This window comes from Tripterygium wilfordii, chromosome 1 (assembly GCF_013401445.1).
Source record: "Tripterygium wilfordii isolate XIE 37 chromosome 1, ASM1340144v1, whole genome shotgun sequence".
NCBI lineage: Eukaryota > Viridiplantae > Streptophyta > Magnoliopsida > Celastrales > Celastraceae > Tripterygium > Tripterygium wilfordii.
This window is the reverse complement of record NC_052232.1, coordinates 8746842-8772858: the sequence shown is the minus strand read 5'-3', so window position 1 is coordinate 8772858 and position 26017 is coordinate 8746842. Positions and strand designations below refer to the sequence as shown.

Here is a 26017-nt window from a genome sequence, read left to right as displayed (position 1 = left end):
AAAAAGAATGATTTAACATGATTTTTATTGAGAATTGTAGTTAAAATTGGAGTTAAGAATTAAAATTCTCTCTATCTCGTGAAATTGTAATCAAGAATTTTGAATTTATATTGTTTCCGTATATATATGTGTGCATATGCTACAATATATTTTAATGTTTTTTTTGAATAGGGAGCGATAACATTCGAATCCAAGATTTAATAAGCGTGTGATCTCTTACATGCAATGTGATTATCGTTCCATCAATAACTCACTTGCCAATATATTTTAACGTTTACCATTGAGGATGCCCTACACTTTTATCCAAACTTGGGCCGGGTACAAGTGCATGTGGAGTAGTTCCACACTTCCACCAAAATTCGTTGTTTAAAAAAGGAAATATTATAAAATTCCACACACACGACACGAAAGAGGGAAGGGTTTTTCGGTGCACAAAAGGAGAGAGTGCTTTGATATCTTCTTCTTTCCTCTTCGTCGCAACCTCGTAGAAGCAAGCAAGAAAAAAGAAGAGACAACAAGAGAGAAAAGGTTGGGAACGTCGTCGTTTCTCCTCGGATCTGAGAGAGGGAGAGGGGTTAGGGCGAGAGTCATGAGCGCCAAGGGAGGAGGAAGGGTTGGGGCCAGCAACAATGGCAAGAACAGTACTGGGATTTCGTCCATACCTGCAGGGTCAAGGAAGCTGGTGCAGACTGTGAAGGAGATTGTGAACTCTCCCGATGCGGAGATCTACACCATGCTTAAGGCCTGTAACATGGACCCTAACGAGGCTGTCAATAGCCTCCTCGCCCAAGGTTCTTAATTCTAACGGTCTCTTTGGTTGGCGATGATTTGCAGTGATAATTATGATTTATTTTTTCGATTTTTTTAGAATGGACTTTTCATCCTCATCCTTCGACAGGAAGAGAAAAATTTTTAGTCGAGCAAGTGGCGCTAGATTGAGTTGAGAGTGGCGTTTTCAGGAACTAGGGTTTTAAATTGATGATAAGAGCTCAAGCTGTTTTTTTTTCTTTCCCGTTCCTGGCTTTTCTCAAACTATTTTTCGCTTTGTAGATTTTACACACCATTCTCGGCAGTTTGGATTTTTTTTTCTCTTTTGAAATCCATCAATGTTTTGCTTCCGAAGAGTGAAAAGCGTAACGTTAATAATTTAATGCGCTTTTGATTCAACTATGCAGTAAAGTTTGGGTTTTGATTTGTTTAACCTTATAGTTCTTAGTAGTTTAGTAACTTTTATTCTCTTTCTTGTCCGGGTATTTTTAGTCATCCTGTTCAAAAGTCTGGGTTTTTAAAGCTGACGTACAGTTGGTGTTTTAATTCGCATGAGTGCAAAGTTTTAATGATATTGTCCTTTCCTAAAAAAGTTTGGACTTTTGTTGTAGGAATTGTTTTTGATGTACTTGGAAGGGTTATATTCTCAAATATCTCATCCATAATAAGTTTTTTTTTTTGGCCTTATAATATCAATTTCTAATCTTCATGGGCATTACTTTATATTGGCCATAAGCTTTGGTGGTTATGAAAGTTCTCATTATCTCATACTATCTGATAGTAAAGTCTAAGGTTTGATAATGTGCAGATCCTTTTCATGAGGTGAAGAGCAAACGGCACAAGAAAAAAGAGGTGTGCAATGTTTCTTGGTAGTTGAATTTCTTGTACTGTGACCATTCAATAGATTTTTATTTTTTATTTTTATTACTTTTTGTTTATACACTACGGAAAAATTTCTATTTGCTACATAGGCTTAAACCACAAAAAAGTCTCTGTGCAATGCGAGGACATGCTTCTTGACCTTAGCCAACCACTGTGGAGTCTTGTACACCGGGCGTCATTTCCTTATTACTTATTTTCTTTCTTTGTAGTTGAACTTACTGTTTGTGAAATTTCTCGATACTCGCTTTTTTTGCCCTTCAAAGTCAACTAAGATGTAAAATACTTTGTGACTATGTCATGATGTGTAGAAGTAGAACTCGTCCTTTGATGTTTAGAAGAGATTGATATAAGATGTGTTTGCTTACAATTTAAGCTTTTAACTTGTCGAGGTTGATATTTAATGTGCTAACTTATCTTAAGTATACTGTATACGTTTCCCTCTGTATTGAAGTTATATTATATACATTGAAGACAGTCCTTTTTTCTGTGATCTGTTTTTAGCAAAAGCTCGTTAAACTAGGTTTGGTCTTATTCTTGTTTTGATATGTTGTTGAGGTGTTTCTTGATATCCAATTTCAATTTCCTTCCTCTTCAGAATAAGGATTCAACGGATCCCAGATCTCATGGTGCTTCTAACACTTCGAACCGTAGTGGCAGGGGTGGTGCAGATCGTTATGGTGGACGTGGTGGGTCAAGCCAGTTCAGCTCTAGTGGTATGACCTGGTCTAGTGAAGTTTTTGGACGATAGTCCAGTGCTCAATTGAGTATTTTGGTATTGATAAATTTATCGTCTGTCATTTTTTTTGGGCAGAGTCGAGTTTTTCACAAAGCAAGCCTTCATACAAGAAGGAAAATGGAACACATGCTTCTGGAGGCTCGTCATCTTGTGCTTCTGGTACTGCTGGGAACAACATAAACTGGAAACATCCACCCAATAGGTTATTCCTCTTAAGCTTAAGAAATTCGTTCATGTATGTTTGCTTGTTTTTTCCCTTGATTGACGTTGTCAATTACAATCAATACCATAAGAGATAATGTTTAGGGTTCTTTGATAAATTCCTACCGCTAGCTTATCTCTTAATATGCTTTCAAAAGCTTATTTGCAGTAGGATTCCTCTATTGACAAGGAAAAGAGAAGTGGAATAAAAAGACAATTGGGCAAGGATGTGTTGCTTTATCTTGTTTTTCTAGCTCACTTGGTCTCATTTTTCCCTCAAATAAGGGTTTCTAATGCGTGAACACTATCCGTGCTGGAAGTTTTCATTCTAGTACATAACATCATAGCTAGTTGTCTCTCATATTTCTTTTTCTACTGGATGAATCAAATTCCTTTTTTTGCAATCATGTATATCATTCTGATCTGTAGAATAACTTTGTTTAGTTCATAGTTAATTCTTTCTCATGTATGCTTGACGCCTTTTGCAGCGACTATTATGTCAATACAGAAAGTAAAATGTCAGTAGCAGGCTCGCGTGATGCGATCTCCTCATCCTTGCAACCTTCTTCTGGAATGCAACCCGCTTGGGTCGGTATTCCTGGTCAGTTATCGATGGCAGACATTGTGAAGATGGGTAAGCCTCAAAATAGGGCCCCTTCGATACCAAATCCACCTCATCACAGTGGTGACTTACCAGCAGATTATCTTCCCACGCTATCACAGATGAACACTGAACCAGAATTTGCTACAAGTTATCCTGTTTCTTCCAATGATGAATGGCCATCAATAGAGCGGCCACCTGCTCCTAGTGCGCCTGCCGTTTTAGCTGCAGATTCTGAGTTTTATACAGATTCATCTAAGTTGCATGTGGACAAAGGTCACCAGCATATGAAGTCCCAGTTAGACGATGTCCCGATAGCAGATGATGGTCCTGTTGAATCTTTGAATGCAAATCATGTTAGACCTGCTTCTATATCCAGTACAAGCACACAGGAGGACAATTCTAGAGATTCATCTCTATATGATGATAATTTGTATGGTAACATAGGTTCGTACCAGGCTCACAGGAATGCTTTTGAGCCTAATGAAGGTGAAGATGTGATTGAAATTTTCCTTGGTCTGTTGATTTATTTTCTAAATTAGTTCTTAGATATTGGTGTGCATGTTGGGTGTGTTTTTTTAAGACAAGGCTAATTAAAGAAAGACAATGCTAGAGGCCCTCAAAATATGACCCCCAAAAGGCCCCCAAATCTATGTGGTATTAAAATTGTCATTGATTAAAAACAAACATGTAGGACTCACTTCACATCCAACACTCCACATTAGATGGGGGTCTTTTGGGGTCACTTTTTGGGAGTCTCAAGCATTATCCATTAAAGAAAGATGTACTGCACCTCTGTCGCATATAATGCTTGGATGTCCCTTGCGCGCCTCTCTATATGTACCTTATACCTGATTATGAATTTTTAAAAGAGAGATAAAGATTTGCCTTGCACATTTGGCTCTTCATGGGATTGATTGAGTGGTTGCTGCTCCTTACAAAAGTTCCTTTTCCTTCTCTCCGCTTCATTATCAACGCGTTCCTCTATTCAAATAAATTATCAACTTGCTCCAGGATGCTGTAAACTGCATGATCTGAACTAGGATACTATTGTTTAATACTTCTAGTCATTTTAATATCCAAAGTAATTTTGTCGTTTTGATTAAAATTTTGTATTTATGTTACTTATTTCAGCTGAAGATGGTGCTTCATTACTGACTGCGAACTTGCAGCAACTGAGTTTACAGAACAATGATGTGGTGGTCCAACCTGAAGAGGATGATCCTTCTGTTGTGATTCCGGATCACTTGCAAGTTCATATGCAGGATTGTGCACACCTGAGCTTTGGAAGTTTTGGTTCTGGTTTCAGTTCTGCCTTTTCTGGTCCTTTTGCCTCGATGCCAATGAAAAATGACTCGGAGGAGACAATTGAAGCACCAGATGCCTCATCGATGGGATACTCAGACACGAGGTGCTTTTTCAGAATAAGCTCAGTCTCAACCTATTTTATTTGCTTTTTCAAAATTATTTCCTTCTGTTATTTGTTGGTTATTTAGTATTTACAGTAGTATCGAAATAATTTATTTCAGAAACCCCGAGTATTATGGAGATGAACATCTCAGAAATAGCCCAGATGAAAATTTTGTTCATAAAGCTGGTGTCAATGCTAGTAGTTACGATTCTCCTTCAGTTTCACAGCCAGAGGTGTTGAAACAGGAAACCACTGAAGCTCCTCGAGGGAATCAATATGCATTTCCTTCTTCTTCGCCTAATTATACTTATGATAACACCCAGCAGTTGAATACTGCATTGAATCACCAAGAGATGAGCTCGCAGATTCAGAATCTCTCTCCTTTCTCAAGTATGATGGTATGTGACAATGTTTGATTACTTTTGCATGTGGAATTTAGGTCCAATGATACTGTTGCATGTGTTTCTTGGGATTGGTGACCAAAATTTGTTGGTTAAAGAATGCAAATCAGTTTGGAAGTGAAATACACTTACGATAGGACTTTATCAGCGGGCCATGCATATTCAACTAAAATTTTTATTCCAAGAAAGTAATTATTCTTGTATTTCTGTAATTCCACAATATCTAGTGATCATTAAACTTAGCGTCTTTTTGATAGATGGGCATTGCCATAAAGATATTTATCATGTATAACCTTTGGAATGTGGCTATTTATCCATGTGTTTGTCAGTATGGTCTTTTAGTGATGTATACTCAGATTGGTGATGGTAATGAGGTTTTCTTTGTGTTGGTTATATATTGAAATAAAATGCTGGACGAAAGGATGCCCCTAAGAAAGTGTATGGTTGTGGTTATGACGTCAAGCTTGTAACCATCACCGCCAATTTGCCATCTTCTTCATTATTTATATTTTAACTGTTTGTGCTGCAGTTTTTTTGTATGTTGCTTTGTTATGAATTACTGGTAGTTTGGTTGAATGCCTTTTCTGATCCCTTAAGTTGTCATTACATCAGGCGTATACAAATTCATTACCCAGCACTTTGTTGGCTTCAAATGTTCAAGCTGGGAGGGAGCCTGATCTTCCATACTCACCCTTCCCTGTGATGCAGTCAGTGTCCACTAAGTACAGCGACACAGATTCTTCCATCAGTGGTCCAAGCATTTCAATGTCTGAGGTAACCCTTCCAAACCCCTTTCTGATATCTATTGCATTCTAGTGGACTACATTGTATGTGAGATGCATATTGTGGTCTGAGCAAATGACTACTCGTCTTATTCGTATTAGGAAGTTGAAATGGATACAAATGCTGATACATTGTTTTTGTGTTTGAATTTACTGAGGAAACTTGAATTGTCATCTTATTAGTTGGGCATTGCATTATGCGAGAGCATTCATTTTGTTATGATGGTCTTGATTGGTCATTGGTGTTGTTTGTTGGTGTCTTCTCTGCTTGAATGATTTCTAGGTGATACTATTAGATTATTTCCTTCCTAAGTTGACTGTTCATATTTTGTTTGCGGAAAAAGGGACATATATCTTTTTAAATAAGTTGTCTTTGCTTGATGTAAGCTCTAGTTGTGCCTGCCTGCCCTCCCGCTACGCTGAAAAAATAATGAAAGCAGTGGGTGGGATTGTCTTCTTTTCATCTGCATTCCCGAGTCTCAGTCTCTTTTACAGTTTTACTACATGTAATGTTTAAACTTGCCCGGCCATAAAACCCACTGATATTAGAGGATCACTTGATGGGTCTAATTTAATGCCGTGCGGAAATAGAGTTTTATCAAAGATAATAACACAATATGATAAAACAGATGCCTCGGTAAAGAGATACAAAGCTAGATTAGTAGCTAAAGGATTCCTTCAAGAATCTTGAGTCGAACCCCTTATAAAGATAGGGAAAACATTTACCCATATGACAAAGAATCGCTAGGGAAATGTATTCCAAGTGATGAAGACAGCATGATTGAAAAATGGAAGGATAGGTAAACTGTGCTGTTGCAATTTCTGTCTCGACTGTCTGTCTTTGATAGTAGTTCTATTATTTGAAAGAAGCAGAGATGAGCAATGTGCATTCTTTGATTTTGATTTTACTTTTCTATTGCTTATTCTGATTATGTACATCTGCAGGCTTTGAGACAAGGTGGTATCTCGACACAACAGCCAACTCCACAGACCCTGCCTGGTGCAAGTGTTGCCACAGGACCTGCTCTTCCACAGCACCTTGCTGTGCACCCCTATTCTCAACCTACCCTTCCTTTGGGACATTTTGCCAATATGATTGGCTATCCTTTCTTGCCTCAGAGTTACACATACATGCCATCTGCATTCCAACAAGCATTTTCTGGTAATAATACATACCATCAGTCTTTGGCAGCAATGCTCCCACAATATAAAAATAGTGTTCCTGTCAGTAGCTTGCCTCAGACCTCTGCAATTGCCTCTGGCTATGGATTTGGAAGTTCAACCAGCGCTCCTGGAGGAAACTTTCCTCTGAATTCCCCCACTGCTCCTGCAGGAACAACCATAGGCTATGATGATGTTTTAAGTTCGCAGTACAAGGATGGCAATCATTTGATCTCACTTCAACAGGTATTCTTTCTCAAGTGTTGATGATGTTTTATATAAATGAAATAGCTAACTAAGGGTGTGTTTGGTAATGTTCTCGCATTTTAGTTTATGAGAATAGTTTTCAAGTGTATGAAAGGAAATTTGGCATGAGTGAAATTATTTTCTCGTTTTTCCTCGTAAATTTAAGAATAACCTGCTATGATAGGAAAGCTCTTGAAAACACAAAACAGCTTTAAAGATGTTTCCAGTTCTATTTTTAAGTCGGCACTTGCATAGTTCTCTGAAATGTGTTGAGAAAAAACAACTTGCCAGATTTTGTATTTTCAAAAACAGGAAATTGTTTTTAAAGTTTCTGCAGAGATGTTTGTTTCTTTCATAATTTTATTCGGCAAAATGCCATCACATTGAAGTGATGATAAGTGATAACGAAAGCTATTAACCATACTTTATCCTACACTGGCGGGTAAGAAAACCCTGCTTTTTCTTAAAGGGGGAGAAACAATTGTTGTTTGTTTGTCCTTAATGAATATCCCGACATCATCTGCTGCATTCCGTTCAAAATTTCTCTATTTGTTTAGTTTATCTCTGAATCTGATTTTTATTTTTTCCCCCTCTGGTAGAATGATAACTCGGGTATGTGGGTTCAAGGGCCTGGTTCACGAACAATGTCTGCTGTCCCTGGAAGCACATATTACAGTTTCCAGGGACAGAATCAGCAGCCTGGTGGGTTTCGGCAAGGTCAGCAGCCATCTCAGCATTTTGGTGCTCTTGGATACCCGAATTTCTACCATTCTCAGACGGGTATATCACTGGAGCAGCAGCAGCAACAAAACACTAGAGATGGTTCTCTTGGTGGTTCCCAAGGCCAACAACAGCCTAAGCAGACCCAACAGTTATGGCAGAATAACTACTAACTTCATTCTCCTCCTGGTTTTTCAGGGTCTTTGTAGTTGAGTTTGAAAGTGGCCAATCAAAGGGCTTCCTTGCGATTGAATAATTGAAACACTGTTTTACTGGTCTAAAAGAGACCTTGGCTGGCTACTGCCCTGTGCCTTGAGGGGTTTGTATTCTAGATATTTATTTGCGTGGCTATGTAATGTAGGATCACACGTGTGCTTGTTTGGGTTAGTGGACTATCCTTACCAACCCCCTTACCCCGAACTCATAATTTGCTCTCTTTTTCCCCTTTATTTCAAGTCCCTTGTAATTTGTTTTGATTAGCTGATTACGTAACATAACCAATTTCTCTTTCCAGTGACAGTGATATCCGTCTTTATTTTATATCCTTTTGTTTTTTCCTTGAACTTTGAATTGCCATAAGGTTGATTGATTAAGATTTTCGGAAAGACTAATCAATTTAATCAATTGAGCAATGACAGTTTGTTGTGGTTGTTATCAAACCCTATGTAGGCTGGAGTTTACTCTTGTGTTGGTTATCCATTCTAAAGGGTGTCCATACAATAAAATCGGCAAACTTCAGGCCTTTTGTAGGTGCTCAGGTGCTAATGAACACGTTGAACTATGCATGTGACCAAAAGCCCCTCACGGTTCAAGTGCTAATGAGCATATTGAACTATCCACATGACACGGAGCTCTCACAACCTAGGCAAAGGCACTAATGAGCACATTGAACTATCGATGACTCGGAGCCCTCACAACCCAGGCAAGGGCGCCAATGAGCATATTGAACTATCCATGACTCTAGGCAAAGGCACTAATGAGCACATTGAACTATCGATGACTCAGAGCCCTCACAACCCAGGCAAGGGCGCCAATGAGCATATTGAACTATCCATGACTCGGAGCCCTCACAACCCAGGCAAGGGTGCCAATGAGCATATTAAACTATCCATGACTCGGAGCCCTCACAACGCAGGCATAACAACGGGGTGTCCATACAACAAAATAAAACTTTCAGGGATTTTGTAAGGAGTGTCTATGCAACAAAATCAAAGTACAGAGGCCTGGACGCATATTACACTCTTTTCAACTAAACTGCTCCGTGTGATTTCGTGATTAACAAGTCAACATCATCAGATTCATCACTAACTCCATATGATGGCACTCCATATTACCCACCCGCTAAACATTGTTTATACCACTGACCTAATTATCTAACTCAATCTACCATTAATCAAAGGCTAGCTTCATCACTTTTAAATCTCATGACAAACAGGTAACTAGATTAGGTCGTAATTTTTTAATTTACGACCTAATTATAAGCAGATGAAGTTAAAAAAGCATCCTGTCCAAGTAAACACCAAATATCAAAACTGATTAATATCAAACATCACAACATTTAAGTCCTAGTCAGAAGACTCCATAAAATTTTACCATTGACATTTGTGATCAATAACAGTTTACAGATGACATGCTGATGGTGCAAAAGCCAACTGTCTCCCGAAGGACCTCGTATTGGCATCAACCACTTCTTTGTCGAAAGCAACATCAAGCAAAATTGAAGCATATTCAATCCGCACATCTAGCACAAATCAACATACAGAAAAAGATATCCCTTTTGGCCTTTTAATTTTTTCTGGTGCAAGCATCATTTGAGAAGGGATCTGGTTAGATGTTCACGAGCAGTGGCCAATGCTTGAGTTATTGTCTGCAAAACACCATTTACATTTTAGATTATGGCCATAATTATTCATTAAGCTTCAATTGTTTTATAGATTTTAATCGATTTTGTAATTTGGTAAGAATAAACAAACAATGGTGAAAATAGAATCAAAGAACCATAGTTAAACTACCTGCTCAGACAAAGGAGCTGCAGAATCGATACTATGACTTGCAACCTTTCCCGCAATAACGTTTGCATCAGTTTCAAGAATAATACTGCGCAACATAAGCAATTCAATAAAGGGTAGAGTGTTAATTATTGATATTGAGTTCCACAACAGCTTTTACTTGCAATCAAACACAAAAGTGTTGACCTCTTCAAGCAAATTCTTCCCAAAGCATTGGAATCCTCAATCCATATTAGTTTATTTCATTTCACCATTCAATAAAGTAAACCAGCGCAGCTTGACTGAGATAATATATTATACTAGTAGCCCATCTACAAAAGAAACAGTCATGCACCAAGCATGCAAAAACAATAGTCATGGCAGCACCCACTGTACTATACACAAAAACAAACGAAAGAAACACCACCAGAATCATCTCCGTAAAAGATCACGAAGGCAACCTACGAATCCAAATCATGGCAAACGTTCATCAAGTACTGAAAAGTTTGTTTCAATGGGCCTTACTATAAGATATTTTACGCTTTCCCCCATGTACGTGTGTACGACTCTTAGTATATAGTTCCCTAGTATTAATCTTCTCCCAAGTACAATTCACAGCAGAAAAGAAAACTATGAAGCATGTCTGCATAGTCATTGACTAATTGCAGCAAATAATTTTAAAGCAGACATGGTGCATACCCGCCATCGACAATTTCATCAAGGCATAAAAGAATCAGATCCAAGTTCTCAAGAGCCTCCTTCTTGTCCACAGTGCCTCTGAAAAAGGGGTAAAAAGAAAATAATATTGGAACCTGAACATTCTGAATAACATCAGGATCTATAGAATCACGAGGCAAACATAAACAAATAGCAAAACCTTAGTAGGAGGCCAACAGCATCAAAAAATCCCTGAAGAACTGTTGCTAAGATGAGTTCATTTTCATCATCACCCCCAGTGACAAAAAAGTGAAGGTCTTGTACAAATTTGTACACAACAACGTTATTCTCAAACATGGTGATCTCCGCTGTGGATGAAATAGAAGTAAAATGTTATAACAGAAGAACACAAATTCAGAAACAATATCACGCACCAGCATTGCACTGTTGCCTTGTTCAGGTATCAAGGCAGAGCAAAAATTGGACATAGGTTTAATTGACTCAATATCAAGGTATTCAATTGACATTATCAGACCCTAATCATGCCCCATCAAAAGTTTGGTAGAAATGAACGCTCACATAATTTTCAATAAATCTATTACTCAAACAAAAAAGAAACAGTAAACATGACTGTATGAGCGAAGACATAAAACAAGATGAATAGCTTGTTACAACACTAAAAAAATGGAAATCGACCAAATGAACCTGAAATGACTAAATAGCACAACAAGAGAGGCAACAATCAAGTATGCACGAGGAGAGGCCTCAGTAGAAAGACAAAAAACATAGCTACCTTCAGTTCGAGCATTTGTCTTTTGAGTCTTTGTGAATACAGATTTTTCAAAAGCTTCCTTTGCAATGTTTGTTGACCAATCATCTGAGTAATACTTGACTGCGATTCTTTTTCCTTCAGAATCCAGAAGTAGGATGTTCTTAACAGATGGACATGACTCCTACAGAAAAAATTACGACCTCCGTAATTCAGTTTCAGTGTTTCATTGAGCATCGCATCAGAGGAAGGTTATCAATGTCAGTATTGGTAAATTACAAAAATTCACTTAAAGCACGTATTCCTGTTCTTAAGGACGCTAAGTCGTATAATTTACAGAAATCATTGCGAATCTCTGATCAAATGCAGTACATAACAAGTCAGCAAAAAACGGAAGTAAGCTTCCTCTGTGATGTCAAAATTCGAATATTAACTATATTTGATTTTAACTTATTAGTTGTAACTATAAATATCCTACACTAAGAAAATATCCAAAATACCATAATATTTCATTTGCAAGCTTATCAAACACTGAAATTCCACTGCTCTGCTGCAATTAAACATGTCTAGGAAAATTCTGGCAGAATCTACTACATGATAAGAACAGGATCGACAATGTTAAAAAGAATTAAGTGACCACACATGGATCCGAGTCTTAATTCACACTGTAAACTAAATAGGCGGCATAACAAACACAAAGCGACGAGTTAATCAAGTCTAGATCTGCAATGCATAGATGTAAAACTGAGCATAACCAATTAAATCTCATAAAATCAATCACCAAGAACAAACCCTGAAAATTCTAAACGGAACCTTAAACTGAAACGCGCACAACATCGAATCCAATTCGCCTGGTCAAATCATAACAATCATCCAGAAGAGAATCGACGGAGATACATATATACGAAATGGAACTGACCATGTTGTTCGGCAAAAATTTCTCGGGAAAATCTCGGGGGTGTGTTGAATCTTGAGAGAGGAGAGAGAACGCGGACGAAAGGTTACGAAATGTAAAAAAAGCACAAAATAAAAATAGAAGTACTTTCCAAAATGGCATTGAACTTTTGTATATTCTCATTTTAACCCCAAAACTTGCTCTCTTTCCTCCAACTGACCCATTTTGAGACACTTCAATCTTTCAATATGCACCAAATTTACAGAATTGCAGGTGTATATTTAAGATTGATAGATAAATATACATACAAGAGTTACCTTATCGGGACCCCGCATTTTCGTTAATTTATGGACTTTCATCTTAGTCATTGGATTTAATCAACGACTGAGATGAAGTTATGTTTTCTCTCCTACATCTCGTTTCTCTTCTTCAAAAACTTCTCCGGCCAGCCTAAGTGTGAGTTAGGTTGAGCACATCTCGAGAAACACTTTGGTGATTGTATCATGGTAGAGACTAGAGAGTGTCAATAGCGGCTCAGGTGGCCGAATCAATCATACTTACTCACGGGTGAAAGTCCGTAAATTAACAAAAAGAGAACTCATTTTAGAACCTCATTTTAAGATCAACTCACACAAACACATTCGGCGACTTTGTTAGCCACTTCATTGTCTCTCACAACATTGTATCTACAAATACATAATCAGATGCAGTAGATTCAAGAACAGATCATGCTTCCCCAGCAATCATCCTAGAACTTTCGTCTCAAACGCCAACCAGTGAGCGTCTTAACTCATTCAGCTGAAACACAAATGTCACCCGTAAGCGATCTGATGCAGTTTATGATGTCTTGGCATCGGCATATAGAACTCATTCAGCTGAAACACCTATGACTATAAAAGCTTTGAAACTGCCACCCCTACATCTTTCCAAAACAAAATCTGCCATGTACTATCAGTCCATCCTAAAGTAATAAGAGTGCGGACAAGGCCATACATTGGCCTGCCCACCTCTGTCTTCAACCCTCATGCTGTATGCACCTCCAATTGCCAAAATATGAGCCAAGAATGATTGAAAAAGGACAAGCCATATCCAGAATCTACATATGCCATTAATTAGTAATGCCTATTTTCAAGGGAGTTTTGATTATGCCATTTCATCACGTACGAAAACACCAGCTAGATAGTGCTAACCATTTAACGGAATCACGTTTAATCAAATTAAGGAAACAGAAAAGCACAACTCGATTAGATTTCTACAAGGAAACAGCATTATGGAGTCTCAACATTGTTGGAACAATGCGGAAAAAAAAGGAACCGCCATTCAGCTCTACGATGTTAGAAAATTTTGATACTTCCTGATAATAAGCCTAATTGTTGTGCTCACCATGCTGCACCCTTTCACCACTGCAACAGTAAAAGTGAGGCAACTTAACTCGTCCACAACTCCTACAACAAATCAATAGCTTATGTAAAATATTATGAATTGAGTCATGAAAGAAGTCAATATAGCCTACATATAATGACTTCCTTTAAAAGTGTATTATGGATAATTGCTAGTGTAATTTGGAAAACACTTACTTGCACCGTATTATCACTGGAGTTGGTTTCAGAGCTTTTGGTCCATTTCTTATTCCTCTCTTATATTTAGACACCTGCATAATTAAAAGAGACTTTAGCCATGTTTATGGAAAACCAGATCAATGTTTCTGAGTTGAAGCTAATAATCATACAGTATCAAATGCAGTCACCAATGAGAGAATGGAAACTGCATATGAATCAGGCATGGCTATCGCATGATCGCAATCTCAAAAATAGATCACATCTCTTCAAATATTCAGAATAAAAAATCAGGAAGCTTTGCTAAGCATAAAATTACCTAAAAACCCAAATGCAGTGCAGAAACAAGTTCATAAAGCACCAAAATCGTGAACAATCCATTACCAACAATAATAATAACTGACACTCCAATACCCTAACATTCATAGACTGATAGACCTAAAACCAAATATGTTGGAATCAAACAGATTAGGTTAATCTGTTACCTTCTTCTTGGGGACAGCCATGAGCTCCATGGAAGCACCAAATGAGAAGCTTGGGAATCCAAGACCCACCTCAAGTCTGCTGCTATCTTTCTCTGGGTTCGCATCAAACTCGGGTAAGGCGAGAGGTGGAAATGCAGTACTAGGTTCCACAGCTCCAACCATTGGTGGAGGTAGCGCGGAGATGTGAGACCACCTCCTGACCCCTAACATACTCCCCGAGCTACCCACGACGCTTTTGAGCATCGACAATCTAAATGCCATTGGTTTGGGGGAAACTATGCCTCGTTAAGGATTCCTGGGTAAGAACAGAGAGCAGGAGACAACTAGGGATCAAGAACACTAATCATAAATGGGAGAAAATTTAAGCAAATTATATTCAATAATTCAATCTAAGACGCTTTCAAAAGTATTTTACGAAATTCAAAGCCTCAAATACAATAAGCCTTCACTCCCAGTACACTCCTAGGTCTCCTTTTCTCACAAAACAAATCTACCATGAATCCTTGGAAAGCAAATGAATTCTGGATGTTCAACTTCCTTACTTAAATAACCGAAAATACAGAAAATTCAAGACACATAAATGTATAGGAACACAACTTACCTTCAATGAAAGATGAGAGAGCGAATTGCGAGAGCGAAAAATAGCCGAGAAGAGATTACCAACGGAGGCTTCAAAGCTTTTGTTTTTAGATGGCGGCTTCCAGACCTTGAAGAGGCACAAGTCAGGTAGATGGAAGCTTTCTATGGGCCTAATTGTTGGGCTTCGTAATAGGCCCAACGAAAGCATGCCCTTAAACTCGCATTACGAGCCCGACACGGAGAGACCCGAAATTTATTTTTTGTCCAACGGACCACTCAGTGTATACTGTAGAGAATTCTATGAGTCGGTCATTGCAGTATGTGCTATTTATCTCGATTGCACTCTCTGATTATGGCGGTGCAATACTTTTTTAAAAAGAAAAATTCAGGTGCAAGTAGCGTCACTCTCGCAGACCCTTTTTGAAGATCATGGACGGTATTTTTTTTTTTTTAGGAATTCCGATTCATGTTTTTTGGGTTTTCGGAATTGATTCAGTTCTGTTATGTGTAACGCAAACCGATTTTTTTTTTTTTTTTTGCTGTTAAATTCTGACAATTTAATAAACTGTGCTATGAAGAATTTCATCAGAAGTTCCTTATTCTTAATCTTTTAGAACAAATTGAAACTAAGACCATGTTCGAAGCTTATGGATGGTATTGTCTAGGAATCCCTGTTCGGAGCTCATTGATGGTCTTTTTAGGAATTCAGATTCCTAATTAATAGGATTTAGAAATTGTATTCAGTTTCGTGTTAATTGGTGTTGCATGTTTTTCTTGGTTGGTTTCGTGTGACGACTAATCCCACATTAGATTTGCATAACCCAACTGGGTGGATTATCGTCACCACCAGGGATTGCTATCTTTCTGTGAGAATAATGTATTTATGTTGTCTGATAGATTTTATTTTTTTTTTGCATGTTAGATTTATCGATGAAGAAGTGTGTGCCATGCAACTCGAAGGATTTGCGACCCATTACTGAAGAAATTGCAAATGAGCTAATTCCAAGGGTAAGTTTTTATTTTAGTTTGCGGTATCTGTCAGTCTCCTTGCTCTTATGTTTCTCAGCTTTTAAGGTTTTCTTAGGTTGCTGGGTGGAATCTGGTGAATGAAAATGGGACATTAAAGCTGCACCGGTCATGGAAAGTGAAAAGTTTCTGTAAAGGGCTGGAGTTATTTAAGCTTGTGGGTGATGTAGCTGAAGCAGAAGGTAGATATAACACACCTTGTTATGGGCAAATTAGATTACATGGCAGCTTCTGGTCTTTGGACTTGGCGTATGAAACAACACTATTGTTAATATTGCAGGTCATCATCCAGATCTTCATCTTGTGGGATGGAACAATGTGAAAATTGAGATATGGACATATGCTGCTGGTAAGAAATTCTTTCTAAGCAAAGCAGATTTCTTTGATTAAAATTTTACTTAAAACTTAATCTCATCATCTCTCCTTCTATTACCACATAAGTCAAATTGAAGATAGCTGTTAGCTCAAGTTGGTTAAGGGTTCTTTTAACTCTGTAATGCATCTGATTTAAGAAATTTGTATGGGTGGGACAGGTCTTTGCTGTTATCACTTCTTGCTACATCAAGAATGTTTTCATCCCTTGATTTCAACTCTCGATCGTAACTCGAAGGTGTACCTTAATTAAAATAAGATTTTGTGACCTGATCTATATTTTCTCAGGTGGACTGACAGAAAATGACTTCATCCTTGCTGCTAAGATCAATGGTCTTGACCTGCATGAGCTTTTGAGGAAGAAGGCTACTTCTTGATGGGTCCGTAAATTTTGTTCGCTAAATGTTGGATGGCAGAACTTCATCTGCAGGGAATAAAAGGTGTGTCTATGTTGATAGTTGTTTAAAACATGGTATGTATAAGCATCTGGTTTTTCTTTTCTTCCCTGACATATGATTGTGCACCACTGGGTAACATGGAACCATCTGCTGTCTGTAGCGCCTTCACATGTGCAGGTGTTTCTTGTCTTATCTCAGCCCAAATACTGAGATGGACGTACATAATATGTAAAATCGTGGGTCTCATGTGTTTCATACGAAATCGTATGCGTCTATCTCAACATTTAAGATAATTGAGACCAAAAACCCTCGATACGTAAGATGGAGCAGTTGGTAAAGCCAAAGGTGATTGGATTGCATGAGTTGTTTCTGCTAGCAAACTTCGCATCAGCTTTAACGTTCATGGAATGGAATCCATGCCTTTTCCCACTACCTTAGCCAACACTTGCGTATAGCCTACTTTTGTCAAATAATTTCTTTATCATGGATTCGTTTGGCATCCAACCGACCCCGACCCCGACCCCAAACGTTTGAGATAAAAGCTCGGTTGATAATGATGGATTCGTTTGGCATCTGAAAAGTTAGGAAGTCTAGAATTTTTATTCCCTACATTGTATGGGACCATTACAACAAAGAAAGAAGTGAACAAAGAAATGCAGTCTACTTTGAGCCGGCAAAACCTTGTTGCCATGCATTCCCTGTGAACCGTATTCCACTCTACACTCTTTACAACACTAATCACATTCAAATGCCAGATTCATATTGCTGTGTAAATAAACCTTGTCAAGTAATGTAGGTTGAGAACACCATCTTCTGAGAAATGAGACCGATTTGATCCAAAATAGAGAAATGTTCTTCCTGTCACCACTTGATTAGGTCAATATATGGCAACGTGACAGAAAAAAAAATTTCGAAACAAAGCATACAACTTAATCGGATTTCGAACTAACTAGTTCGAACCCTCCCACACGTTAAATTAACAAACATTAAAATCAATATAAATCCATCAAAAACAAAAACAAAGCATGCCACTTTTATCTATTGAGCTTACAAAATGCATAAATCCAGTGAAAATCTGTCGAGCAATTTTGACACAACTTGCATTAGGGAACTTCACTCACTGTTGGGTCTATTCAAGTGTTTCAAACAACTACCTCAGGAAATCTACCATCAATGGAGGGATAAATTGTACGTAAATGCGTTCGGCTTTGATCCAACTTATCAAAGTTACAAATTTATATGCGCGTAAGCTTGATTGACCGAGTTCAGGCATATTTCAGATTCCAAAGTGCAAACTTGTATAAGGTCGTTCTCGCTAACAAAAAAAAGAAGTGCCTAGGGCTTGCCCGTTTAGGGTGTTGGGATCCAGCCATGCTAATCAGGTGAATATTCAGATTTTTTTCTCTGTTTCAACTCATTGAAATCTAGAGTTTCGAATTTGCTGGAACAAATAAAGTGATTTAACTAAATGAACACAGGAATCTCCATTATAGAAGGCGAAGCTAGATTACCTCTGTTTCAGTATCAGAATTTCCACCATCATCTCGACACAGGTTTCTGCAGCAGAACAGTCAAGTAAACCTCCCCATTCTTCGAATCCGGCTTACTCGCTGTAGCCCATTTCACCTTCTTGTACCCTAGCTTGCCAATCAATGGCGCATAAACCTTCTCAAGATCCACTGCTTTACCAAAGAAGTGATCAAGCCAGAGATACCCTCCTCCCCTCAAAACCCTATCCACATCAAACAGTAAAAACTCCATCATTGTCAATGGTATCCACCGATTCACCGCCCGCCCACACCGGACCAGATCCATCACTCCATCAAACATCGGTAACCGCTGCTGCAGGGGCACGTGCAATGGCAACAATCCCCTCAATGCAACAGCCTCGTTGTACGGCGCATTGAAGTTCATAGTTGTGGTCAGGACAGTCACATTGTGCTCCTTCATTCTAGCTGCAAAAGTACCCGTTCCACCTCCGATATCAATTCCGAGCCTAAGAACAGAATTCGCCGATTTCGCTATCTGTACCAGCTGTGGAATCGGGAGATCCAGCTCGGTCTTGTAACTCGTGAACCGTGAAATCTCGTGTGTGATGTCGAAACCAAGATTGGGATTAGATTGAGCGAGGCAAGAGAAAGATTTGCAGGAAAATTTGGGGGAAGACCAAATCACGGCAGAATCAGGGAAAGAGGAAGGGAAGGGATTGACAGGTAGTGAATTTGGGGGTTTTGACGGGGTTCTAGAGAAGCAGCGACGGCGAGGGAGAGGGTGGCAACCATGAAGGATTAGGGTTTCCCCAAGGTCGGAGTCTTGGGGACAGAGAGAGAAGGGGGTGTAGGTCATGTACTTGTGGAGGAGGTCAGGGTGGTTGTGGCAAGAGGAGGCAATGGGGGAGAGTTGGGCGTAGAGGAGGAGATCTGAAGGGATCGTTGGTTTACTGTTGCTATCGTCAGTGGTGGTTGTGTCGGTGGAAGGTTGGTTGTGCATGTGGTGGCTGATAGCGGCGCGTATGGTTTGGAGCTGGCGGATGAGGTGTTCAGGGATAGGAAATGGTTGTGAGGAGGGAGATTGAGGGGATTGAATGGTGGTGGAGAGGTGGTAGAGGGAGAGGATGTTGGTGGCCACCATGGCCAGGAGCAGTAGCAGATTCAAACCCATTGTGACTCCCATTGTTGCTTCTTCAGTGCCCCGCTGCTACTACTGTTGTAAGCTTTTTAGTTGACGAAAAACACAGGTAGTAGGGGATTCAGTGCTTCCCAGATTTGTAAATCTCTGAATGGTTGATTTGTGATGAAAGCTTTAATGGCCATTGGATTCTTTAATTTTGTAAGGTCCTAAGAATCTGACAAATTACATTTTAATATCGAAAATGATAAAATCCATCGAAAACTCTGTATATCCCTAACAATTTCTTTTATAACCAACCATAAATAATATTATATTATCTAATTACATTGAATTTTGTTATTACGTTGTCTAATTACATGTTATGATTGAATTTGTTAGGGATATGTAGTGTTGTCGAAGATTCGTTAATGATAACCATCCAGCTAGCTATGATATTTCAGTTATCCCAACTGTTAAATTGGAAGCATAGGATTCAAGCCAATTTGTGAGTTTCACATGTCTCACATGATACACATGAAATCTTGTGCATACAACTCAACAATTGAAATAATTGAAATACCAGCAATGTCGGGGGAATGGGAGGAGGGACTCCAATTCTCCATCAAAAATTATGTTAAATCATGATTTTTTTTTTAAATGACATATTTGAGTTTAAGATTTAGAAATTAATGTATTACGAACACCAAAAATAATGAATCACATATTTTAATTCATAATTTAACATACTTTTGGGGAGTCAATTGGAATCGGAATTAGAGCTCCTATCCCGCTGCTGGGATGCCCATCATCATTAATGTTTTAATATTATTGTTTGTTGATGCGGGTGTAGGTTTAGTGGTAGAGGGATCTAAAGGAGGAAAAAGTGCGTTGCATGGATCAGGAATGAAATGGAAGGTGTGGAGTCATGTGACAGTGTGCCTAGTTGCAGTTTTTGTAATACTGTTTCATGCAGATTATTTTAATAGAATTATAGTAATGAATAATGATTGGAGTGGTTGTGTTCCCAGCCACCTTAGAAAATATATGGTATGGCCAGTGACAATTGACAAAGTTACACCTTAAGCACTTTACAGGCTATATCTATTGTTATACACCGGTTGTCTAGTTATGGAACACTCACATTTCACCATCTGTTTCTAAGTGGGCTTAAAGACCAATAAATGGGCCGCAAAGACTCAATGGACTGACAACATAAACGGAGTTTGGATTTTTGTGGGCTTTGACCCGCCAACATCCATCATCCATGAATTACTATTTTTTTGCACTTCATTACATAGAAGTTGATCTCTCTCTCTCTTTTTAACCAAGAATGACATCATATAAATCCACTCTTTCAACATTTGATATGAGTCTAAACTTGATCCGTCAAACCCCTGCACACAAAAGCTTTCACCTGACGATAGGATAAAATGATAAATTGGGCCACAGTCCAGCCCATGGCCATATAGGTATTGCTCCAAGTAGGAATCGAACTAAAGACCTCTTTGTTAAATAATGGTTCTATTAGAAGAATTACTTAATAACTAAAAGTTATAAGAAAATGGAAAGTTGTGCAAGAGGCAGCATAGCATACCAGTCGAATGTACTACTGGACTTCCTAAATTACTTATGTGGGTTGATAATTTTTGTATGAGGGTATAATTATATTTTCGGGTATTTAGGTAGTTGGTATAAAATGGTTAAAACCCTAGCCGAATGTACTACTGAAATTCCTATATTGAAAACAGTTATAGACCCAGTGAACGTAGGCATATTGCTGAACCAAGTAATTTTTGTGTTCTTCTTCTTCTCTTTGTTTTCGATTGTTCTGTATGATTGCTCTATTATCTATGTGTATTTGCGAGGGACTTGTATTATAACACTCTTGAGTTTATACGATTTGACCCCATAGAGATTTACCAACTACACTATCACCAAGTGGTTTTTTGATCTCTCTTACAAGCACATCTTGCATAAGGTTTTATGCAAGTTCCTTTTTGTTTGATTTCTCTTGCCTTTTAATCCAAATGACCTGCCTTTATTTTGTTTTAAGTAATCTAAACTCTAGATTTTAAGGTTTTTACCATTTTCTTCTAATGGTGAGGGATGGATCATACTGCCCTACAACCCAGAAATCATGCAATTTCTTGCAATATCATGTTTGAAGTCACTGGTTTGATTGCACATTCTGTCTGGAATTTTTGGATTTTGTCAATATTCTTTTTGTATTTTTTTTTCCCCAACTTCTCCAACTATTAGAGCAAGAGACTGGAGGAATATAGTGGGTTACTTGCCAGTTGTTCCATCATCCATGACCAAAAAACATTAATTATGAACATTCTTTTATTTTATTATAGATTGTTTGCAGGGTCTTATCTAATCTTTTTGACCTTGAAGCTAGAACAAGCTCAAATGCTTACAAGACCAATTCAACCATGCTTGTCCAAGTCAAGTCCTTTGTTGCTAGCCCCTCCTCAGCACATACTCAATTCAACAACCTTTTGTTTTCACTAGTGTAGTCCCCCAAATCAGCCTCTGTCTACAACGTTGAAGAGGTTGAACCCATCATATCCGACCCATCCTGCGCATATAGACCAGACCCAATCCATACAAAAATGAGGTCAATATCTTTCACCCGAACCTGTGTGGGTTGAATAAGATATTGGGTAAAACCCGACCCAACCTAACCTATGTTAGGCCCAACATTAATGTTTATGCCTTGAATGTTTATCATTAAAAGCTTTTACTTTACATTAACACAACCATCTAGAGAGAGAGAGCAATTACCTTTGAAAACCAACACTATGCCTTTCCACTGTCCACAGTGGACAGAGTAGGATCATCAACGATTTAAAGACAAAACTATTGCATACCAAGTCTTACAATCTTTTGCGGTAGACGGGTTCCTTCGGTCCCGCCCCAACCGAAGTCTTACAATCTTTTGAGTATTTTAATGAATCATTACACATCCTTTTGATTTCTGAATTTCTAGTTAAAGTAGACAGCCTTGATCAGTGAAGCTTGACTGGAAATTCAAAAGGGTTTACCCAAAAGCAGGACAAAAGAAGATTTTTTTTTTAAGGCATTCCATGATTCAAAAGATGAGAGCTTCCTCTCACACATACAAGATCATTTCTTTGAGCCTAAATACCATTAATTGAGACGACTTAGAAAGTAGTATAAAGTCGTGCGGACCCGATATATTTACGGGAACTGCTCGATGTATCTACGGAAATCGAATAATCCAAAGCGGACAACATTAATTTGTAGTGAGTGGAGTGGATTTTCTAATACCTCACAATGCCGCGGATTTATTATATCTTATTGATTTGTTATAATGAGGCTGCTTTGTTTACTGGTTAAACTGGAATTTAATTAGGCAGTCAATACCGGAGAGATTGATGTTAAAACTTAAAAGAACCCAAATTACTCTTCAACAACTTTCATGAATATAGAAAGATTACTGTTTTGCAATGATTTCTTTTCTTTAATTGATAAAGACCACATACAAGTTTACTCTTTATACATATAATATGGGTCTAAATTCGGGCATCCAGACTCGCGCAAACAAAAGTTTCCCACCTTACGATATAGTAAGTTGGGTTAAAGCTCAACGGATTAAGCTCTCCCTGCTCATGCATGCATATGTATCTTTATTTATGCACATAAATATATAACAAAACAAGTGTGTTTTGTTCATTAATTTGTAGAGGCAAACAAGAGAAGCCAAACAAATGAAAAAAAAATAGTAATCATGGATTGAAGAATATATATATATATATAAAATTCTCCTATAGATATAATTAATATATATATATATATATATATATAGATAGATAACTTTCAGCCTTAAATCATGGGTTGGCTCTTGACTAGAACCAAATAGGTACGGATCAACATCCAAATCATATAACAAGAAGAGAATCTTTCAATTTTCCAGTGATTTACACACCTAACAAAAACCTGCTCTGTCTCTTGCATTTCTATATGGATAGAGACTTCCAATACCTATACATAAATATGTATATATATATATACATACACTTGTCGTCACATATGACAAAATAAGGTCAACAAAATCAAGCCCTAACTAGCTTTTTAATTTAATTATTCAAACTTTTCCATCATTAGTCGTCTTCCTTAAGCAACCCCCCAATGCATACACACACCTATATATCAACACTCATCAAGAATGTGTTATTTTCCAATATTATTCACCTAATTAGGCTTTTTGGTTCTAATCCTCCAATCAATAACATGCGGCGCTGGTTTAGGGTTCGATGTCTTAATAATGACTATCAATTAATTTGTATTATAGGGCATGTTACAATAAATTAAGAATGATATGCGGATGATGCAAAAGTAGTCCTTTTTACGTGTCATCCTTATAATTTTCTTTCTTTTTTAGGTCATGGTATGCTCGTTTGTATATATCAATATTCTTTTTACATTGAAAAATATGCAACCAAAATCTCTTGAAATTCGGTCTGACGGAATAATAATCCCTGAATTTTGGATTAATTTGAGAGAGCTTACTGCTTAGCTAATGTTAATGTTAATTTGGCGTGATTAAAATCTTTGGTGTGTAAAGATAGTGTGATTTTTTTTTCATGACATACAAGGAAATCAATTTTCAGAAAATTATTAATTTATTAATTCAATACTATATTACTTGTATTTCTCGTAGTGTTATGGGGAAAACAACATTTTCATCCGGGCACATTTTTTTTGAAGATCACTAAAAGTTGTCATCATTATTGTTACCAAAACAACTAACATTTTATCAAGGTAGGCGAGTGTCACGCAACAACCCACTCCCATAGATTGGAGGAGTCAAGAGAGAGAGAGCTAATTAATTAATTTAATTAATATATTTTTTTTCCATTCTTGTTGTTATAGCACTTATCACCCCCTATGAGCTAAATCATATAACGATTTAGGTGATAGTCCAGTTGATGAATTTTTGTGGGGTCAAATCGTATAAACTCGGGAGGTCATGAGTTCAGCTTTCACTAGGAACAATATCCTTGTGATCAGACCTTAAGCTTTAGCCCAATTTACTCTGACGATTCAAGTTTAAACTCATATAAAATGTATAAATGACAAACTTATATTGTTTTTCACATATCAAAAAAAATAAAATAAACTACATCATGAGTGATTGCTTCCATTTTATTTTAGGGTCTTGAGGTTCTCCACACATATATATATATATGGGTACATCATTAATGGTGATTTATGTTGGACAATATATATAACAAAAGATGATATAAAAACTCTTGATGAAAAGTGGACTTTTTTTTTTTTAGCTTTTTGAATAATTTTCCACAAGTTGATGTGGTTGACCAATTCTAATTGCAACTAAGTTTGTTCCATGCAATGATGTTTTTCAATTTCCTCACTTTTTCTTACTAATCACTATTGCTTGGTTGTATATATTGGTTTGTATGTGGACAATTCCATATCTATTTTTTCTTCTTGTTGACCAGAAAGTTAAGATATGTTTTCTTCCCATGTATTGTTCTTATATTTTACAAAAACTAATAAGCCTCGCGGTAAATAAATCTATGAATATATATATATATATACACACACACATACACATTTATAAAAGGGAGAATCAAAGAGAATGCCATGGAAATTGCTATTCACATCTTGGAATAGGCCTTACTATAAAACTTTGAATACGTGCAAAAGGATATGATCAAATTTGTACTTTTTCAAAACATTTGTTGGTCAAGATATACAACTTGCTAGTCACTACTTGTGGTGCACATTCAATTTAAATAGGCTTCACATTTGATTTCCCATTATCTTTTGTAAAGAAAGTGAGCATGAAAATTGAGATTTTTAGAATATGTAATTATTATTTTTTGAATATGTATCGAGTGAATATGTACTTTTTAAAAATATATATATATATGCACAAGTGGTTAAAAACTATTGGCTCGCATAATAATTTACAAATAACATTGTCAGACAAGCACGTAAAAATTTCATATACGAGCTCGGTAGAAATTTAACCCACAATCTATAAATTTGAGAAAATTCTAATTTGATAATTGTATAACCAAATAATGAACCATTAGGTTATAATTTGAACACATATGTCAATAAATCCATGGTGTGAGGGGTACCGGGACCTGTTGGAAAGTCCTTTTGGGCAACAAAAATTTTTAATTTTATTTTTAGAAATCATAAATATGTGATATTCTTCATAACAATTCTAACGATGCATTTTTTATTTAGAACAAAAATCAAATTCTTCGAGATAAAAATATCGAATATTTTGAGTTTATATCCGATGATTTAGAATTATCATATCATTTTTATGTTGAATTTTTTTTTTGAATAAAAAATATGTCGATTGATTCGTTATTATGAACATTATATATTTATAATTTTTAAAAATAAAAATAAAATTACTGTCAAAAAATGTCATTACAGCTCGACCAGGCCCCACCACTCCAGTGGGGACGGTGACGTAGGATGGTCATCAGCAAGACAAAACTCAAAAGACTCATGATGGAAAGCAAGGTAGATAGTCTCCCACGTGACAGGGTACTGTGTCGGCTACGGTCAAATGCCGGTGCCTGTTACGACACGTGTAAGACAGATCTTCCCATAACACTCCAATAGTAATCTTTGAATCTTTGACCCCGAAAACCATCCCGACTAAATCGACTATAACCGGTCACGGGTTACATACTCGTATTCTTCGCTGACTTATTATTTATCCTTCCTCACTTCCCCACTCTCTCTCCATCAGCGCG

At 37.4% G+C, this 26017-nt stretch overlaps 5 protein-coding genes across 7 annotated transcripts; 2 read left to right on the top strand and 3 right to left on the bottom strand.

Annotated features, from left to right (window-relative positions):
- The first annotated feature begins 402 nt into the window (after positions 1 to 402).
- LOC119999132 (RNA polymerase II degradation factor 1-like) lies at positions 403 to 8449 on the top strand. 2 transcript variants are annotated; one of them, XM_038846659.1, is made up of 10 exons: positions 403 to 791; positions 1577 to 1620; positions 2246 to 2363; positions 2462 to 2588; positions 3076 to 3635; positions 4323 to 4599; positions 4718 to 4997; positions 5613 to 5774; positions 6728 to 7189; positions 7789 to 8449. In XM_038846659.1, the coding sequence occupies exons 1-10, from the start codon at positions 590 to 592 to the stop codon at positions 8080 to 8082; spliced, it is 2526 nt and encodes an 841-aa protein (XP_038702587.1). In that variant the 5' UTR covers positions 403 to 589; the 3' UTR covers positions 8083 to 8449. The 2 variants fall into 2 exon arrangements, with proteins under 2 accessions (XP_038702587.1, XP_038702581.1); XM_038846653.1 differs by having other exon boundaries at positions 404 to 791; positions 3076 to 3677.
- A 973-nt stretch (positions 8450 to 9422) lies between these two features.
- On the bottom strand, positions 9423 to 12416 carry LOC120003703 (coatomer subunit zeta-2-like). 2 transcript variants are annotated; one of them, XM_038852749.1, is made up of 6 exons: positions 12243 to 12416; positions 11348 to 11507; positions 10775 to 10922; positions 10597 to 10674; positions 9922 to 10006; positions 9423 to 9776 (listed from the first exon to the last, which is right to left on the bottom strand). In XM_038852749.1, the coding sequence occupies exons 1-6, from the start codon at positions 12399 to 12401 to the stop codon at positions 9717 to 9719; spliced, it is 690 nt and encodes a 229-aa protein (XP_038708677.1). In that variant the 5' UTR covers positions 12402 to 12416; the 3' UTR covers positions 9423 to 9716. The 2 variants fall into 2 exon arrangements, with proteins under 2 accessions (XP_038708677.1, XP_038708686.1); XM_038852758.1 differs by having other exon boundaries at positions 12137 to 12264.
- Positions 12417 to 13404: 988 nt separating this feature from the next.
- LOC120003715 lies at positions 13405 to 15006 on the bottom strand. Its single transcript, XM_038852770.1, has 4 exons — positions 14861 to 15006; positions 14260 to 14554; positions 13796 to 13869; positions 13405 to 13663 (listed from the first exon to the last, which is right to left on the bottom strand). Exons 2-4 carry the CDS (start codon positions 14518 to 14520, stop codon positions 13585 to 13587), a joined length of 414 nt encoding a protein of 137 aa, XP_038708698.1. The 5' UTR covers positions 14521 to 14554; positions 14861 to 15006; the 3' UTR covers positions 13405 to 13584.
- Positions 15007 to 15119: 113 nt separating this feature from the next.
- On the top strand, positions 15120 to 16741 carry LOC120003723 (pterin-4-alpha-carbinolamine dehydratase 2, mitochondrial-like). Its single transcript, XM_038852781.1, has 5 exons — positions 15120 to 15274; positions 15761 to 15846; positions 15923 to 16046; positions 16145 to 16213; positions 16525 to 16741. Exons 1-5 carry the CDS (start codon positions 15268 to 15270, stop codon positions 16611 to 16613), a joined length of 375 nt encoding a protein of 124 aa, XP_038708709.1. The 5' UTR covers positions 15120 to 15267; the 3' UTR covers positions 16614 to 16741.
- A 465-nt stretch (positions 16742 to 17206) lies between these two features.
- Positions 17207 to 19361, bottom strand: LOC120003634. The gene is made up of 2 exons (XM_038852651.1): positions 18146 to 19361; positions 17207 to 17492 (listed from the first exon to the last, which is right to left on the bottom strand). The coding sequence occupies exon 1, from the start codon at positions 19305 to 19307 to the stop codon at positions 18174 to 18176; it is 1134 nt and encodes a 377-aa protein (XP_038708579.1). The 5' UTR covers positions 19308 to 19361; the 3' UTR covers positions 17207 to 17492; positions 18146 to 18173.
- Between the last annotated feature and the right edge of the window lie 6656 nt (positions 19362 to 26017).